The sequence below is a fragment of the Xiphias gladius genome, chromosome 3 (assembly GCF_016859285.1).
Source record: "Xiphias gladius isolate SHS-SW01 ecotype Sanya breed wild chromosome 3, ASM1685928v1, whole genome shotgun sequence".
Lineage (NCBI taxonomy): Eukaryota > Metazoa > Chordata > Actinopteri > Istiophoriformes > Xiphiidae > Xiphias > Xiphias gladius.
In genome coordinates this window covers 7,388,737-7,407,266 of record NC_053402.1, presented here as the reverse complement: position 1 = coordinate 7,407,266, position 18,530 = coordinate 7,388,737, and the positions used below count along the sequence as shown (strand labels likewise).

General features: G+C 39.6%; 1 protein-coding gene across 3 annotated transcripts in view; it reads left to right on the top strand.

The window, feature by feature from the left end:
- LOC120788408 (myosin-10) overlaps positions 1 to 17,944 on the top strand; it is a 56,477-nt gene extending 38,533 nt beyond the window's left edge. For 2 of the 3 annotated variants that reach the window (XM_040124208.1, XM_040124207.1), the window contains 27 exons: positions 284 to 398; positions 3,443 to 3,636; positions 3,870 to 3,991; positions 4,471 to 4,540; positions 5,614 to 5,774; positions 5,924 to 6,032; positions 6,155 to 6,286; positions 6,387 to 6,593; positions 6,767 to 6,904; positions 7,133 to 7,256; positions 7,411 to 7,582; positions 8,496 to 8,708; positions 8,834 to 8,978; positions 9,094 to 9,300; positions 9,765 to 9,869; positions 9,963 to 10,115; positions 10,205 to 10,453; positions 10,686 to 10,898; positions 10,996 to 11,208; positions 11,299 to 11,460; positions 11,545 to 11,673; positions 11,927 to 12,015; positions 13,135 to 13,258; positions 13,455 to 13,663; positions 13,843 to 13,951; positions 14,423 to 14,595; positions 15,953 to 17,944. In XM_040124208.1, coding sequence (XP_039980142.1) covers positions 284 to 398; positions 3,443 to 3,636; positions 3,870 to 3,991; positions 4,471 to 4,540; positions 5,614 to 5,774; positions 5,924 to 6,032; positions 6,155 to 6,286; positions 6,387 to 6,593; positions 6,767 to 6,904; positions 7,133 to 7,256; positions 7,411 to 7,582; positions 8,496 to 8,708; positions 8,834 to 8,978; positions 9,094 to 9,300; positions 9,765 to 9,869; positions 9,963 to 10,115; positions 10,205 to 10,453; positions 10,686 to 10,898; positions 10,996 to 11,208; positions 11,299 to 11,460; positions 11,545 to 11,673; positions 11,927 to 12,015; positions 13,135 to 13,258; positions 13,455 to 13,663; positions 13,843 to 13,951; positions 14,423 to 14,595; positions 15,953 to 16,106 — 4,191 coding nt within the window. In that variant the 3' untranslated portion in view covers positions 16,107 to 17,944. The remainder of the gene's footprint in view (positions 1 to 283; positions 399 to 3,442; positions 3,637 to 3,869; positions 3,992 to 4,470; positions 4,541 to 5,613; positions 5,775 to 5,923; positions 6,033 to 6,154; positions 6,287 to 6,386; positions 6,594 to 6,766; positions 6,905 to 7,132; positions 7,257 to 7,410; positions 7,583 to 8,495; positions 8,709 to 8,833; positions 8,979 to 9,093; positions 9,301 to 9,764; positions 9,870 to 9,962; positions 10,116 to 10,204; positions 10,454 to 10,685; positions 10,899 to 10,995; positions 11,209 to 11,298; positions 11,461 to 11,544; positions 11,674 to 11,926; positions 12,016 to 13,134; positions 13,259 to 13,454; positions 13,664 to 13,842; positions 13,952 to 14,422; positions 14,596 to 15,952) is intronic. The other variant, XM_040124206.1, reaches the window with a different exon arrangement.
- Positions 17,945 to 18,530: the final 586 nt, after the last annotated feature.

Sequence of the window (18,530 nt, the reverse complement as noted above, 5' to 3'; positions counted from 1 at the left end):
TGGATGACATATAGCTGATGAGAGAGTCCATAAATGAAATCTGATTAAATGCTGAGTTGTTTTGCTTTTTGACACGATGCCTGTGTTTCCTCCATAACTAAATTATAAAGAAAGTGTGGGTGGTTGTTGTTGGTACAACAGTGCATTATACCTTAGCCTGTTTTGTCATTTGTCATTAAAAATCACAATTTCGTTTGGGATTTTTGAGGGAAATGGAAATATAGTATAACATTTTCTTTTGCAAATGCTAAAATAACACCAAGGAATTGCTATGTTTCCTTAGGTGGACTATAAAGCTGATGAATGGCTTATGAAGAACATGGATCCCCTAAATGACAATGTGGCCACACTGCTGCACCAGTCAACTGACAAGTTTGTGGCTGAGCTCTGGAAAGATGGTGAGTCTCTTAACAATTTACTTTCTGTGCAGGAGCTCATCAAGGTTTCAATTGTACAAAAGAATATTGATACATACAACAATTTTATTAGCTGTAAAAATTCTAATGGACCTGCATTTATCTATGTGAGTCCATAAGGTTGTTACACATCATAGCTTTTGGGGATTGAACAAATGAGAGACAAAAGAAAAGAATTTTTGTCCATATCTCTTTTTGGTTTATACTTATTATAACTCAGTGACTCTTTTCACTGATCTAATGAAAAGGAGAAAGCTATTTTCTCGTCTCTCACATCTCCTCTCTTAAGTTTCATCTAGCAGTGTGCTTCAATGGTTTCTCTAATGTGGGATGAGTTTTACCAGCAAAAACATCCAAGCAAGGTAAACCACATCCCAGCACACTCTTCTCTCAGAGCTTAGTGACTGATTTATTTTTAATCCTTCATTTTCTTCCCCAGCGAGTGCAATGTTCAGTCAAATGGGGACCATGGCCTTCATAATCGTTATTTTAATTTGACCTTTGTTTTCATGGAATCACTGACAGGGCAAATGGAAAGCAAAATGGCTATATTTCACTTTATGGACTAATCTTTACGCTGAGTAATGACTAGCTATGATAACCCAACACCAGCTTTAAATGATAACAAGGTTTTGATGACGTGCCTGTTCTTTAGTGTAGCAGTGAATGAACTGATATTTACTCTCCAGTCCCCTATTTTAACAGTTAATCAATGCTTGTGGAAGTTTGTGGGTGTATAAGTGATGGGTTAATGTGTGTGTTTGCATGCATTCTTTTTCTCTCTCACTCTCCTATCTTCTTCCTGTGTCTGTGTCTCTGTTGCTGTAGATATTCAGACGTTTCAAAGAGCTTCTTTCTATGACAATGTGTCTGGGCTCCATGAAGCTCCAGGTGAATGATAGTAACACTTAACCTTCATGTACCACTTGCTTCTCCTCATCCTCTCCACTGGAGGGCTCATTGGTTCCCTGTCTTGTCATGGCTGAACTGTGCACCCCTCTAAAACTCCCCTCTGGCTTTGCATGGCTGCACTACTGCTGTATTTAAAAACTCTGATACAAAAAATTTTCATTCTACAGTCAATGCTGGGGGCTTACTGCCACTATGATTATTCCAATAACTATTGTCTGAATGATCAGCTAGGTAAGGTATTTATTTTTATAATGCAAAAAAATTGTGTTTTTTTTCTCATACAAATGAAAAACAGATATAACACAATTATTGTAAAAAGTCTGATAATCTGAAACAGGAAATATTATCACTGAACGTTTGCCTGCTGGTGCTTTTAGGCCCTGATGCATTTTTGTTGACTAAAAGGGGCACAAAAAGGAGACTGATTTGATGGGACGCCATGCTTTTAGAAGGTGTAACTACACCTAAAAATTGTGAATGATGCAGTGATTAGCACTCCACCGACTCCACTAATACAGTTCCATTTAAAGATATCACAGTGACTGTCTCATCTTTTTTGCATTCAACAGGCTTAACCCAGAGCATGTCAGAGCTAACAGCAGATAGAAAAGAATAGGAGTGACCAAACTCAAGGAGGATCATTGGATCCAGAATTGATTCAAGTTCCTGCTTACTAAGTGCTGGCATTTATATATACTGAAAGAATTGAATATCTGAGAAACCCGCATGCCAGATACCTAGTCCAACTCTGTGTCATTAGACTTTTTGTATATAAAGATGATGGGAGAAAGAGTTGCTGAACTGTTACTCATTTGTGGGTTTAACAGAGAAAATCTTAGTAGGGTTGTCTCCCTGATTTAAGCAGTGGTCATCTTTAGATAAATTGAAGCAAAACTGATTTTTTTGGTTGTTAGGCTACAGAAGTACACAACTTTCAAATTTTCTAGGGTAATGGAATTTTTGATTTATTCGTGCTATGGGGATGTAATTTTATAACATTAGTGAATGTTTAAGTTAAACGTGACTAAGTTGCATATGAGGTTTAATAAAATGCTGTTGCAGTTGTAGGAAAGGAAGACACGTAGCTGTGCAGCATGACTAAGCAAATTGGTATAAATACTGCTGACATGATATGTGTCTGTTGAAATGCTCAGTAAATTTCACCTTATGTCACCAGTATTTATGCTTTGCTCTTAGTGTTGTGGTGCATTTTTAAAAGAACTGCACTACTGTGTTATTTTTACCCCTGGCAATTTGAACGAAGGAAGATGTATAAATTTATTTAATTTGCACTTTGCTTTTATTGGATAGTTGGCGGTAGGTGACAGGGCAGGACATATTTAAATGCAAACATTACATGTGACAGAGGTCTATGTGGCCAAAAGTAAACAAAAAGTTTTAGATTTACACGCATATCTGTACATAACAAGAACTTAGTCAGTGGATAAATGAGTGGAATAATCATGCTAATTGCTGTTATTGAGTAGGTTTGCTGTTTGTTGTGAGTCTTGTAGATTTAGTCCAGTGCTTGACATAAAATAGTCTGAAAATCCCCATCTTCACAATATTCTAATGTATGTTACATATTTAAGACTGTTTTTCTGTGTCCTGGCTGTAAAAAAGCCCTCTACTGCTGCCTGGTGGACTCAAATCAGGTGGATCCTGCTTTAAAATCATGTTTGAATAAAGGACTGTTCAGCAGATGGTTGGACAGAAACCAGCACTGTGTGTGCAAAATGTTATGCCTATGTTATGTTGCATCAAACCAACAGATGGTCTCTGCTCACAGCTGGTTTGACACCATTGTATGTCTTCATGATTTATCACAAAAATAGAAAAGAGCAAACCCTGCTCAGCTGAACACCAACGTTTATTGGCAACATTTCCTGATGAAGATTCACACTTGATGTAAACACCAATAAAAGACTTTCAAGTATATTTATTGTCTTTTCTTTTTTTCTACATCCATGTAAGTAGCAAAGCACTTCACTTTTTATCCTCTACACATGACTATCAGTAAAACCAGCATGACAAAAGTCACATGAGTAACCTATGTGTTTTTCACATTAATAATAATTATCTCTCTTTCTCCTCATCTCATTTTTCATGACCAGTTGACCGGATCGTGGGTCTTGACCAAGTTGCAGGCATGAATGAGACAGCGTTTGGTGCCGCCTACAAGACCAAGAAGGGCATGTTCCGCACCGTGGGACAGCTGTACAAGGAGCAGTTGTCTAAGCTGATGGCCACACTGAGGAACACCAACCCCAACTTTGTCCGTTGCATCATCCCCAACCATGAAAAAAGGGTGAGTCTCAAGATTGTCATAGTCACAATACCACTAAAAATCTGTTGGCCTGACAATTCAAAGTTTTGATATTTTGTAATTGACTGTATATCCAACATACAGTATATTACTATTACTATGTCAATACATTTTGTGGGATTGGTAAAATTATGTACAGTAATAAATCCTTGGGTTGGGTTTTGATGAGATGCATTTGTACTGTATTTAGTGACCAATTCTTCCTCCTAACACAGGCTGGTAAACTGGACCCCCACCTGGTTCTGGACCAGCTGAGGTGTAATGGAGTGCTGGAGGGGATCCGTATCTGCAGACAGGGCTTCCCCAACCGCATTGTCTTCCAGGAGTTCAGACAGAGGTAATGTTCTACCTGTTTCTCAGTTTTTGGTCATCACATTTCCTGTTACGGTTTAGAAAATTTAGAAATTACAGTAAAGTATATAACAACTTAACTAGTTTTATATGAAACACCATGATATGAATTTGCTAAAATAAGAGTATATTATTGCCATAAATAACAATGTCATACATAGATTTTTTTCAACAGAGATGGGGTATTAAAGTGTTTACCCTTTATATGACATGATATATGGTTCTCAGAAGCCTAGCAGTAAACTTTTGCACTCTGATAATAAAAGATTGATGATGGATCTAGTTTCCTTCTGCTCTCTGGTATTCTTTCCTTATTGTGAAGTTTGATCTCTGCAGTCTCTATCTTTTAAGAGAGACATTTGCCACTTCTTTCTCTCTCTTTGTACTTGTAATAGTTTTAGGCAGTATGGAACTACAGTTGAACACTGTTCTAGTGACTCTATGTCCTCTCTGCTCTGTGTCCAGGTATGAGATACTCACTCCTAATGCTATTCCCAAAGGCTTTATGGATGGCAAGCAGGCCTGTGAGAGAATGGTAAGGACTTGAGTTCAGTTTAGAACCAATGGAAACTAGAGACACAGATAAAGTGATCTGCAACTCAAAACAAATGTGAGCCAGTGATGTAAATTGAGGGGGGGCAAATGACACACACACACACACACACACACACACACACACACACACACACACACACACACACACACACAGAGACACACACACACACACACACACACACACACACACACACACACACACACACACACACACACACACACTCAGACTCACAAGGTGAAAACCATTAAATCCATACTGTAATGGATGTAATGGTTACCAGATTATTATGCTGGTAATAATATTGACTCCTGCTTTAGAGGTCAAAAGGCTCACATTTGAAACAAGTCTTCATTTATTATGATTTTTTCATTGTCATAATAATAAGGCAGTTGCATGAAAGAATCAGTATGTTTATCATTGGAGAGTACAGTATAAATGAAGAACTAAGAACCACCTTGATATTAAAGCAAACATTTCTAAATATAAAATAGGTTTTGCAAAGTTTTTCCCCTTAATTTACACCTGTATCTTAACAAAGGGTGCCTATTAACTTAAAGGTGCTATATGTAAGTTTTTGCTATTGCTGCATAGCCATTAGCATTAACAGCTTACAACTTACTTACTTAAGTCTAGAAGAAATGTTGCAAATTCAGCATCCAGCTTCCTCTGCTAACCAAGAGCTGTCTCCACCTGTGAAAAACGCCAATGTTAACTCTTGTTTTACTTCTATATCTATCACTTCTTCTACTGAATTTAGCATGCTAACCAGCATGCCCCAGCCCAGCCAGCCAATCTCGTCACTTTCCGATAATGAGTAACTGGAGCATCCAGTCTGCCCTCAGTCCAGCAGGGGAGGATTAAGAAATAGAGATGCCCAGAGCATGCATTCAAACCTCTTGTCTTGTAAACATAACAATGGCTGAAGCTCTTGGCAAGTGACCTCTATCAACACCTTCTACCGGCAAGAAACCACATTCGGCGGCAGAGAAAACTTACATGTAATCCTTTTAAGCATTGTCTTCTCCTTCTGTGTCTCTCTCTCTCTTTGGTAGATTCAAGCCCTGGAGCTGGACGGCAACCTGTTTCGTATTGGCCAGAGTAAGATATTCTTCAGGGCCGGAGTCCTGGCCCACCTGGAGGAAGAGAGGGACCTGAAGATCACTGACATCATCATTTACTTCCAGGCTGTCTGCCGTGGATATCTGGCACGCAAGTAAGGGTTGCTCTGCCACTGCTGCTTATGTTTGAGAGCTCTTCCACCCCTCAACAGAGTCATTTCTATATATTTAATTATAAAAAAGTAGATTTTACTGTTGTCACACTTAGTCTTTGGTCTCCTTCCCACCTGTTGTAATGCTTCAGGGCTTTTGCTAAGAAGCAGCAGCAGCTTAGTGCCCTGAAAGTTCTCCAGAGAAACTGCGCTGCCTACCTAAAGCTGCGTCACTGGCAGTGGTGGAGACTCTTCACCAAGGTGTGTGCTTGTGTGTATGTACATATGTAAATGTAGCTGTTGCCCAAGAGCTGAGGCCATCCACCATGGCAGCTAGAATGTGTGTCGTCCTCTGAAGCCTCTCTGTTCATCTGAACCTGCAGGTGAAGCCTTTGCTGCAGGTGACCAGGCAGGAGGAGGAGATGCAGGCTAAAGATGAAGAGTTGGTCAAGGTGAAGGAGAAGCAGACCAAAGTGGAGGGAGAGCTGATGGAGATGGAGAGGAAACACCAGCAGGTAAGTTATAACCACAGCCGTTATAACAAGTTATATTAAACTATACTTACATGGTTTTCTACGATGAATAGCTGAATGTTTTAACATTGTTTATGTGCAGTTAATGGAGGAGAAGAACATCTTAGCAGAGCAGCTGCAGGCAGAGACGGAGTTGTTTGCAGAGGCTGAGGAGATGAGAGCTCGTCTGGCTTCCAAAAAGCAAGAGTTGGAGGAGATCCTTCATGACCTGGAGTCTAGGGTGGAGGAAGAAGAGGAAAGGACCCAGGGCCTGCAGAATGAAAAGAAGAAGATGCAGTCCCACATCCAGGTGTGTCCGATGAGTGTTGAATTACTCATGCAACATCTAATTACTGGTTACTGAAAAGCTATTTTTGGTGCTGTTGGAAATATATTTTAAAAAGATAACTATTTCAAATTACTTAAATACAAAACTCGGTTTGCTAATTGTTTATTATGCTATGATTAATTACATGTGTGTAGGACCTGGAGGAACAGTTGGATGAGGAGGAGGCTGCCAGGCAGAAGCTGCAGCTGGAGAAAGTGACAGCTGAGGCCAAAATAAAGAAATATGAAGAGGACATTTTGCTACTGGAGGACCAGAACTCCAAGTTCCTCAAGGTGAGAGATAAGTGGAGAACCTGAAGTTTAATATTCAGGCTAGGGGTTTTGAATGGAAAGTGGTAATGTGTAGAATTGTGAAGGTTGGTTTGAAAAAGTAGATGGATGATCTCACAGTCCCTAAGGAGGTTTTCACCTTTACTGCACAGTAAGATACAGACAAGAATTTCAGAGTTGAGAGGCTAGTTGTATGCTAACCCGCCAGTATGTTTTCTCCCCCCTTTTTAGGAAAAGAAGTTAATGGAGGACCGAATCAATGAGATGACTTCAGTGCTAGCTGAAGAGGAGGAGAAGGCCAAGAACTTGGGCAAGGTCAAGAACAAACAAGAGATGATGATGGTCGACCTAGAGGGTAAAGGAGTAAAGTCAAATACAGAATGCATGGAAGTGCAGTGATTAACCTGTAGAATTTTTTGAATTAATCAACAATGAAAAGAAGTTTCTTTGTGTTTTATTAAACCATTAGCGTATTATCGTATCCACGTATCCTCTCTTTTCTAATTCAGAGAGACTGAAGAAGGAGGAAAAAACCCGTCAGGAGCTAGAGAAGGCTAAGAGGAAGCTGGATGGGGAGACGTCCGACTTCCAGGACCAGATAGCTGAGCTACAAGCCCAGACAGAGGAGCTGAAAGTTCAACTGGGCAAGAAGGAAGAGGAGCAGCAGATGATGCAGGCTAGGTAGGAGATACTGGGACCACCATAGATGAGATGGAACAAAGTATTACATAACTTAGTGTGAGCTAAATATGGGTTTTAATACTGAGTCATTGAGATTCTGCTTCATGATATGAGTCAGTTTGAGATTACGTGCTACATAGCTGTACAGAATGATCATCACACTTAACAATGTTGCAAAAACATTCACACCTGCCATTTTATATGGTTCATTTTATTGGACTGAAAACACATCAGACACATATACAGCAGTGACCTTATCATCTTGTAAAAATAGCCTTTTTGTTCTTGTGCTCCTTCGTGACATGCTGTCTGTATTTATTCACTGATTCTCATTGCATTGGAATGTAGTGTACATGGTATTTGTGTGGTATTAATGTGCATTTGTAAGTGTAGGACCATGCTATGATTCGGCCTTTAAAGCATGCAGCTCCTTTAAGAGTGTTTGTCAAAAGATAACTGTAATCATCAACTGCTTTATGAAACAGTGATTCTGAAATTCTCTCTGCTGCCACCCAGTGGCAGGTATGAGTCCTTACACATCAGAAGCATACACTCTAGGGACTGAATTTTTTTAAACAATAGTTTATTAATTAAACACAGGGGATAAGAAAACAGACTTATTGCAGCACCATGTTTTGTAGGGATAAAAAAAAAATGCGTCTAGGCATTATTAATTCCTGAGGTGTTGTTGACATATTTGTAAAATGAATGAGTAGTTATAAGAAATATTTTTTTTGCTAATAAAATAACTCAGGCACATGGTATTTGAGTGGAAAATTGCAATGAATTCATTGGTCATCTGTGATGGCATCTTATATTTTTCTGGTATCATACAATCACAGTCCCAATGTTGTGTCTTAATTTGCATCGGAACTTTTGTTACATGTTCTTCAATGTTCTCGATGTTTAACAGGGGTGAGGACGAGGTTAGCCAAAAGAACAATGCTCTGAAGCAGGTGAGGGAGCTGCAGGCCCAGCTGTCTGAGCTGCAGGAGGACCTTGATTCAGAGAAACAGGCCAGGAACAAGGCTGAGAAACTCAAGAGGGACTTAAGTGAGGAGCTCGAGGCCCTTAAAACTGAACTAGAAGACACCCTTGATACAACAGCTGCCCAGCAGGAGCTTAGGTACTGTACTGTATTGTATTTTAATCTCACTTATTTAACATTTATATTATAGACACTATTATTAGTAGTATTATTCTTAAACCAACAAGAAAGTTAAGACTTTTCTGTGTCCCTGTTCTCTGTAGGACCAAGCGTGAACAGGAGGTTGCAGAGCTGAAGAAGGCCATTGAGGAGGAAAGTAAAAACCATGAGGCTCAGATCCAGGAGATGCGACAGAGGCATGCCACAGCCTTAGAAGAGCTGTCTGAACAGTTGGAACAGGCCAAGCGGGTAATGTCGCTTTCCACAATTGATCTAATACCGCAAGATGATCAAATCCATCAAAGAGAAAGGGAAATCACTTAATCATCTGGCAACACTAATGTTTGCTGTTTATTATTTATAGTTCAAGGCTAACCTGGAAAAGACCAAGCAGAGCCAGGAGAGTGCCAACAAGGAGCTGGCCAGTGAGGTCAAGAGCCTACAGCAGGCAAAGACAGAGTCTGAACACAAGAGGAAGAAACTGGAGGCTCAGCTGCAGGAGTTAATGGCCAGAGTCACTGAGGGAGATAGGGCCAAGGGAGAACTGGCTGACCGCACACATAAACTGCAGGTAAGAAGTGTGGATGCAAATGTGTTTGATTTAATACAGTGGAATCAATCCAAGTATGATTAATGTTTCGGTGATGAATACAACCAAAAATAGCTTGATTTAGAGAATGTTTGTTTTTTCCCAGAATAATGGGGTGTATGATTCCTGGATATTTAGTTTGAATCTGGCAACTATGGGGGAAAATAAAGAATGTTTTTTTTTTTTGAACTACTGAACATTAAAAAAAAAATGTTCTCATTAACAAACAAACTTCAGCTTTCATGTCAGAAATTATGGACACTTCAAGCTGAATACTCCTCATCATCTTTTGGTTTTTTAACAGAAAACACAGTTCCACAAATTCTTGATTATATTTGAAGTTCACAGAGGATTTATTCTCCTTAATTTATGATTTCTCTTTATCACAGTGTTTTAGAAATACATTTGACTTAAATTGATAACCTGGGTTTAACCTCTCCATACAGACTGAGTTAGACAATGTGTCAGCCATGCTGGAAGATGCAGAGAGGAAGGGGATCAAGATGGCCAAAGATGTCACTGGACTGGAGAGTCAACTACAAGACACACAGGTGATGTTCAGTATCTCTTAGTATTAATCATCAAGCCAAATTTAATGAATGCTTTCTGTTGAACTAACTGGACAAATTTTACTTTTCCTGTAGGAGCTGCTCCAGGAGGAGACTCGACAGAAACTGAACCTCAGCAGTCGTATACGGCAGCTGGAGGAGGAGAAGAACGCTCTACAGGAGCAGCAGGAGGAGGATGAGGAGGCGCGCAAGAATCTGGAGAAACAGATGTTGACCGTACAGGCTCAGGTAGGACATGTGGTCTCTGGTATAAAAACAATGTTTAAATAATATTTTTGTTGATTTATTCTAGATTATGCTTTTTCTTCTGTTCATAGCTATCAGAGAGCAAGAAGAAGCTGGAGGATGATGTTGGAACAATAGAGGGCCTGGAGGAGGCTAAGAAGAAGCTGCAGAAGGACCTGGAGCTGGCCAGCCAGCGTCTGGAAGAGAAGACCATCGCCTTTGAAAAGATGGAGAAGACAAAGACTCGTCTGCAGCAGGAGCTGGATGATCTAACTGTAGACTTGGATCACCAGAGACAGATTGTTTCCAACTTGGAGAAGAAACAGAAGAAGTTTGACCAGGTGAAAAAGTACTTTTCTGGGATATTCTGCCAGGTTTTACAGATTTTTTTTGGAAAACAACTTTAGATGGACTAAGTTTGTAAGTTTATCTTATATTTTTAAATGTAATCATCTAGCTTTACAGTTTAGATAGATTTCAGGAGTCGAAATTCATTAATTTTATAATGAATTATATATACCAAACATAATTTTCATAAGATTCCAATGTGTAATCTGATGTCCTCCTCTGTAGATGCTGGCTGAAGAGAAGGGCATCTCAGCTCGCTATGCTGAAGAGCGTGACCGTGCGGAGGCTGAGGCCAGAGAGAAGGAGACCAAAGCTCTGTCCATGGCCAGAGCCCTGGACGAGGCACTGGAGGCCAAGGAGGAGCTGGAGAGAATTAACAAGCAGCTCCGTGCTGAAATGGAAGATCTAATGAGCTCAAAGGATGATGTTGGCAAGAATGTGAGTGTTAGGATCAATAAAGTACATATGTATGATTTGCTTTGACAATAGAGTAGAAGATTCACCAATCATCCTCTGTGTATCTCCTCCCCTTCAGGTCCATGAGCTGGAGAAGTCCAAGCGTACTCTGGAGCAGCAGCTGGAGGAGATGAAGACTCAGCTGGAGGAGCTGGAGGATGAGCTGCAGGCCACAGAAGATGCCAAGCTGCGTTTGGAGGTCAACATGCAGGCCATGAAGGCCCAGTATGAGAGAGACCTTCAGGGTCGGGACGACCAGAATGATGAGAAGAAGAGAGCACTGGTCAAGCAGGTGCCAAATAACAGTTAACACTGAATAAAAACATTTTAACACCAGTTTAATCCCATCACACTAAAGTCTTGTACTGGCTCCTCGATCCAGGTGCGAGAGATGGAGGCGGAGTTGGAGGATGAGAGGAAGCAGAGAGGTCTCGCTGTAGCTGCTAAGAAGAAACTAGAGATGGATTTAAAGGATATAGAGGGTCACATAGAAGGAGCCAACAAGGCTCGAGATGAAGCCATCAAACAGCTGCGCAAGTTACAGGTATGGATTTGATACATATGTTTGAATCAGTTAAGCTTGGTATATATTCTCCATTCATACCTTTTCATCCATTCCTACCTTCAGGCCCAAATGAAGGACTACCAGAGGGAGCTGGAAGACGCCCGAGCTTCCAGAGATGATATTTTTGCCATATCCAAGGAAAATGAGAAAAAACTCAAAAGTCTGGAGGCTGAGATTGTACAGCTACATGAGGTAATGGATAATGGGATGGTCCTGGTCTTCAAAAACCAGACTAATGCTTTGTGATATTTGTTGTGTTGCATGGAGGGCAACACATAGATACTTAAGGTTGCAGAGTTTTGATTTATGGGTGATAATTTATTATATTTACTTTATATTACAATAACTGATGATAATGCATTGAAAGGTCCTCCTCAACATTAGATGATACTTAGATGAAGGAAGTGCTGATGACCTGTCTTTCACCTTTTACCTTTTTCTGCAGGACCTGGCAGCATCTGAGAGGGGCCGACGTCACGCAGAGCAGGAACGGGATGAGCTGCAAGATGAAATCTCAAACAGCACCTCCGGAAAGTAAGTTACCCTCACCCACTTGCCCACACCATAGTATCTTTAAACAGATGCTTCTTTTAGCATATAATTCCTTTAACTTGCTTGGAGCACCAGAGAGATGGGTATTATTATATCAGGTCATATTTCTTGTATTAACCTCTATTATTGTATTTCTAATTTTGCAGCAGACCATAACTATTTGGTTCTGCAGGCCAGGAAGGCTTTTTAATGTGGCCATTTTCAGAAGAAACAGAGTTATCAAGGCATAAGCACAAAAAAGAACATAACATAGAACTGTCTACGAGTCCGTAATATTACAATATACCACTGACGACACTCCTTGGTCCATAAGATGAGTAAGGTAAAGAAAAAAGAATAAAAACCATAATAATAACAGTAAGAGTAGCAAAAGCAGAAAAATGGAAAAAATTATTATTTTAAATAAGGTGGGCAATAGCAGCACGGCTTGAAACTAATACATCCAGTTCCATAATAAGTATAATCAGAGTATCATCCAGTTGCTTCGACAGTGTCAAGTAAGTTGATAAGTAAATCATTGTTCTCCATAATAAATTTTACCAGAGTGCCATCAGGCTTATTTTTTGTGATATAGCTCATCTTTTCTGAAGTAAGGCCAGGAATCACCCCCTGAAGAACCTATACATTACATATACATATTACATTACTCTACATATATACATTGTTTTGCTTGTAACAGGCAAATATGCATTAAAGAATTTTCATTATTTTACGAAAATTCTTCCAAAAACAAATTATCTTCAACACTCCCATATGTAGTGAAGAAAAGACCCTGTGCAAGTTACATTTAATTCCTGTGTCTGAAATGTTAGGGTTAAAATAAAGCAGCCCTCCCAAAGTAATATACTTTCTGCTCATCCATTTATACTATTATAATTTCTAAAGTGTATTCACTGTTTGAGTTTGGGCCACTGAACAACTCTAGACAGCCTTAATGATCTGCTTAAAAACCTGTGTCCATATTTATCAAATTCATTTCTCAGCAGCTCCTTTCAGCAAGTATACTTAGTCGTCTTTGTCCTCGTCTTTGTTGGTGATTGGTGCAGTCACATTTTTGAGTAATTTTTTTATCCATAACTTCTCTTCATTTTTGTATGTCAGGTCTGCTCTGATGGATGAGAAGAGGAGGCTGGAGGCTCGTATCGCCCAGCTGGAGGAGGAGCTGGAGGAGGAGCAGGGCAACATGGAGCTACTCAATGACCGCTTCAGAAAGACAACCATGCAGGTATGGCGTGATATTGGAAAAGTACCATGGGTTGGCAGAATTAGAGAACACCTTATTGATCATCTTTATTCACCCCTGTTTTATTGGACTAATATTCCATCTGTGATTTGTAAGAGTTTTTAATAGGAAATGCAGTTTTATCTGTATCATCGCTTTTTTCCACCTTCCTCTTTCCGTTAACCCCCCCCCCCCCAAGGTGGACACCCTGACCACAGAGTTGAGTGCAGAGCGCAGCACAGCCCAGAAAAGTGAAAATGCTCGCCAGCAACTGGAGCGTCAAAACAAGGAACTTCGAGCCAAGCTTGGTGAGCTGGAGGGTTCTGTGAAGAACAGGTTCAAAGCCTCCATCACTGCCCTGGAGGCCAAGATAGCACAGCTGGAGGAACAGCTGGAGCAGGAGGCCAAGTGAGAATTCTATGCACTCTTCTCCTTGCTTGTAACTAATCAACATTATCAGTGGAACACTTTTAAAAACAATAAACAAGGTTAAACTATGAGATCAGAATAGAGTTAGTAATTAGGTCAAACATATTTACGGTTGTACATGTAACACGACAATCTTTCGGTAACCTTCTCCATTGAAGGGAACGAGCAGGAGCCAACAAGATCGTGAGGAGGACCGAGAAGAAGCTGAAGGAAGTTTGCATGCAGGTGGAGGATGAGCGCCGCCATGCTGACCAGTTTAAAGAACAAGTATGTCTCTCACTAATGTTATAATGTTATATAATGATGATGAACACTGTTGCGATTAGCTGTTTTCAAGCACTTGCAATAGTTCACCACCTGTCCCCCAAAAACTTTTTATCGCCACATTACTTTTAAAACACATATTCTACTATTGTATTGTGAGCTTTTTCAACAGATCTCTGGTCCCTGTGCATTTTCCCTGGCAGTTCCAACATGCATTTTATATCTCATGTTGTATTCTAATAACATGCTTCCACTGGGACAAATAAACTGTAAAAATTGGATACCATAATGCCAATGACACGGTTATAATACACACAAACCTAATGATACAACAGTCACTAAAAGCTGCAACAAAACTTACTTTTCTACAAACCAGATTAGGAACAGATCAGATCTTTGCACGTTTTTTTATTTCTTGTAATGTGTGTTTGTCTTTGTTTGTGTGTTTGTTTATCTTTGTTTGTGTATGTGAAGGTGGAAAAGGCTAACTCTCGTATGAAGCAGCTGAAGCGTCAACTGGAGGAGGCTGAGGAGGAGGCCACCAGGGCCAACGCCTCACGCAGGAAACTGCAGAGAGAGCTGGATGACGCCACCGAGGCCAGCGAGGGTCTAAGCCGTGAGGTCCACACACTCAAGAACCGCCTCAGGTACGGTGTGGTGCATGAAAGCATCCACTATCTGATATTCGCAATTTATCATTTAATTTTATTATTTTTTCAGAAAAGCCATATTCCATTAATTTTTTGACAACTTGTTGCCAACAGTATCAGTGAAGTGGCCATGCACTGAAACATCAGTATTGGCCATTATATATATTATTTTAAACACAACATAGATATCAGTCCTGGAAGCTGACATTGGGGAGAGCACTGAATTTTCATTTTTATTGCAGTTACCACTCGACCCACTAGAACAACTATTAAATAGGTGTTTTCACTTTAGACTAATTAGACTTCTTGTCAGGACTGTGTGGGCATTCAATGACTATGTTTGACTGACATCTCTCTGACCCTCTTATGTACAGAGCCTTTGAAGAAAATTTATTCTAAATTAGGCATGTCTGAAATTATTTTTACAAAATCTTTTACGAGCTGAAAGGGTCGGTAAATATCATATTTACCTCAAGACAGCATATCAGCGCTTCTTTACAGATACAAAAATGTTACTCAGCTGTGCGTTGAATATAATTAACATCTAGGAGCTTTCAAGCGCTAAAACAATGGCATTATTCATGAAACCTCAGTGGGAATGGGTTCAGATTGAGGGCTGGGGGTCATGCAAAAACCTCTCCATGTCTGAGTTCTAAAATGGCCACATAACGTCTAAATGAGGTGTGATTTATTTATAGTTTCAGCTGCGGAAACAAGAACGTGCTGCATCAATCCTTTATTTAGCCTACATATTATTTACATGTGATGTTCCCTAATTGTTAAAAGATGACATGGTGACTCTTGGCTTATTAAAAAGCTGGTTTGGTGCAGCTAAATTCAGTGTGGACCACAGTAAAAGATCTGCCATGGTCACAGGATATCACCAAAGATTTAGCCTACATATTATTTACATGTGATCTTCCCTAATTGATAAAAGATGACATGGTGACTCTTGGCTTATTAAAAAGCTGGTTTGGTGCAGCTAAATTCAGTGTGGACCACAGTAAAAGATCTGCCATGGTCACAGGATATCACCAAAGATTTGTACATATGAAACTAATAAGCAACCAGGTATCATTAGTTCCTCCATAAAGTGTCTATCACTTGAGATTTTAGATGGGTAAGTTATTAAAACATATTGAGCAGGTGTTACTTTAAACTTTTGCCTGTAATAGATAGATACTGAGTTTGGTGAGGAAATGAGCAGCAAACATTTCATCTTTATATGTTGGCTTGATGAATGAGCAGTGATTACACTTGTGCTTTCCAGGGTTTTGCTTTTTCCTTCTTTTTTGCTTCTGCCTCTGGTGGAAATACCCTCCCTTTACCTCCATTCCTCCTCCTCCTCCTGCAGGCGTGGCGGCCCAATCAGCTTCCCCTCCAGTCGCTCAGGCAGACGTCCGCTGCAGGTAGAGGGAACTTCCTTGGACCTCCTGTCTGACGATGAGCTGGAAAACAAGATCACTGACAACAATGCCAATGAGACACCAGTGCCCCATCCAGAGTAAAAGAGCAGAAGCCTCATCTTTTGCTCTCCCATTTACGTATCACCTCTCAGCCCACACAGAAATACCCAGACCCTCCCAGCTTGAATAGGGACCCTCTTCTTGCCCTTCTGGCCATTTCAGCACTTAAGTAAAGGCCCTCGTAGCCCCTGCCTGGATAGAGGTGCTCTCTCCAAACCACACCCAGCATGATCTAAGCAAGAAAACCCCGTATTCCTGACCTTTCTTTTCAACCCTAAACCTTAGCAGACACCAGCAGTTGGACTACCAACGCTCTCTTTTATTACCCCACTTAAGGTTTTAAGAAGCACTACTTTACCTTACCCCTCCTTGTCAAGATGCAGGGCTTTATAGAAGCAACTTCCATCATGCATTGAGTGAAGTCTACTTCAGCAACCCCTAATAACACTCCCTAATCCTTTTGTGCACATGTTAGTAATTAGTAAATTCTCTGATTGAGTTCTGCTCATAATTCAGTGATTGCACGTGTCAGGATGATAATTATCGTTCAATATCGTTCAGTATTTAGCTGTTTAAAATCCTTCCAAATGCTAAAATAATAGCCTTGCAACATTTGAAAGGAACGGATCTCGAAGAAAGCAAACAACCTCCTGACTTTATTTTTTCATCAATCTACAACATACAGTATCTGCATCATATGAATCAGTTTAGTTACCTTAGTTGAACTGTAACTGAATAGTATTTTTCCAGTCCTATGCTAGGATTGTTTGCTTGCAAATGAATATAGAAATGTGACTATAAGCTGCCTCGTTGCCTCAGTGCTACAAAACATTGCTCTTTTGACCAGTACTGGTTTCTCATGTTCGACAGTAGGTCAGTGTTGACTTGTAATTATTTGGTGTGCGTGCTGAAAACAGCAATCACACTCATGTTCTCTTGCTTACTTCTTCTCCCTCTGTGCCTTTTTCACTCACTCGAAACTCAAAATCCATTTATGCCACATATACTGTTCATATATTGAACCATGCGTAATATCATGAAGGTATTTTCATAAAATATTCATAAATTTGCATATGAAATGAGATATTAGTGGAAACCTGATTTTCTTTGATTTGTATATCTTCCTAAAGCTTTTATGTTACCACGATGATTGATATGTCAAACCGTTCGGGATTCTTTGTAGATGGGTGCTATGACTTTTCTTATTGATAACTTTTATACTTTTTGAGTTATTAAGATTTAAAAACAATCCAATAGACATCAACTGTATTTATCTCTGCTATTGTATCCAGTCCAAACTCCATTCATATTTCAGACTGCTCAGTATTGCACATTGATCAACTGTACCTATGCTCATTATCATGACATGTACAGTTCATGAGTTATTAGGAGGTATATAATGCATTAAAGTCTATGGAGCCCAGTTCACTCCTATTGTATTTATAACTCATCTGTATGCAGTGCAAACTCAAACTCAAAATTTTTAATCCTGCCCAGTGATTAAATGTACATTAGTCCATGATGATGTAACTGATTTAGTAATGTCATCCATTTTTTTCAAACTTTGACAATCAACATGATAGCAGACACATTATTTACTTTTTTTGCTTTTAGCCAAAGACAGTATGACATAGTACAAAGTTCCCTGACCAGAACTGAACTGGAGACGTTGCAGTTATATGGTGTGGTATAGATTATGGATCTCAGTGGTTTACATTTCAGAGGGAAATGTTATCCTTTTTACACCACTACATTTATCTGACAGCTATAGATACTAGATAGTTTTAAGGTTACGATTTTACATTTCGAAGAAAAAAAAAACCAGGATCATCTTATAAAATACAGTTCAATATTAAAGATTAAACCAGTGGTCCCAAATCTTTTTGGCTTTTGATGTCTTACAATAAAGCAGTGTGTTTTTGTCAGGTTTTAGATGTCTTTGAGTTGTTTGCAGTCCCACCAAATAGGGACTTCCCCTGGAAACTGCTTGGATGGTTTCATTTAAATGATGGGTGAGGCCCAGAGAACTTTATGTTTTTTCTTCTTTCCTCTCCAATTAATCATCTAGGATTCACAGTATGCTATGAATATATGAAGGGAGCCTAGGCTGCACAACAATGGACCAAACCACACAAGTAAAAGTAAGGTGGTACAAACTAGCTCCGCCTGCTCCAGCCACAACAGTAAACTGCTACTTACACTTGGATACATCAGTATTAACATTCTAATAATGTAGTATAAATAATATATATATCAGTCACATGGACAGTGTTTCTGTAGACCTAGTACTTTTAATTTGAATACTTAAAGTACAGTTTGCTGTTAACACTCCTTTAATTTTATTTAAGTCGGTTCTTGAGTACAGGACTTTTACTTGTAATGGAATATTTTTAGATTGTTGTATTGGTACTTTTACTTAAGTGAGGATCTTAGTACTTCTTCTACCGCTGATAGATACATAAAATC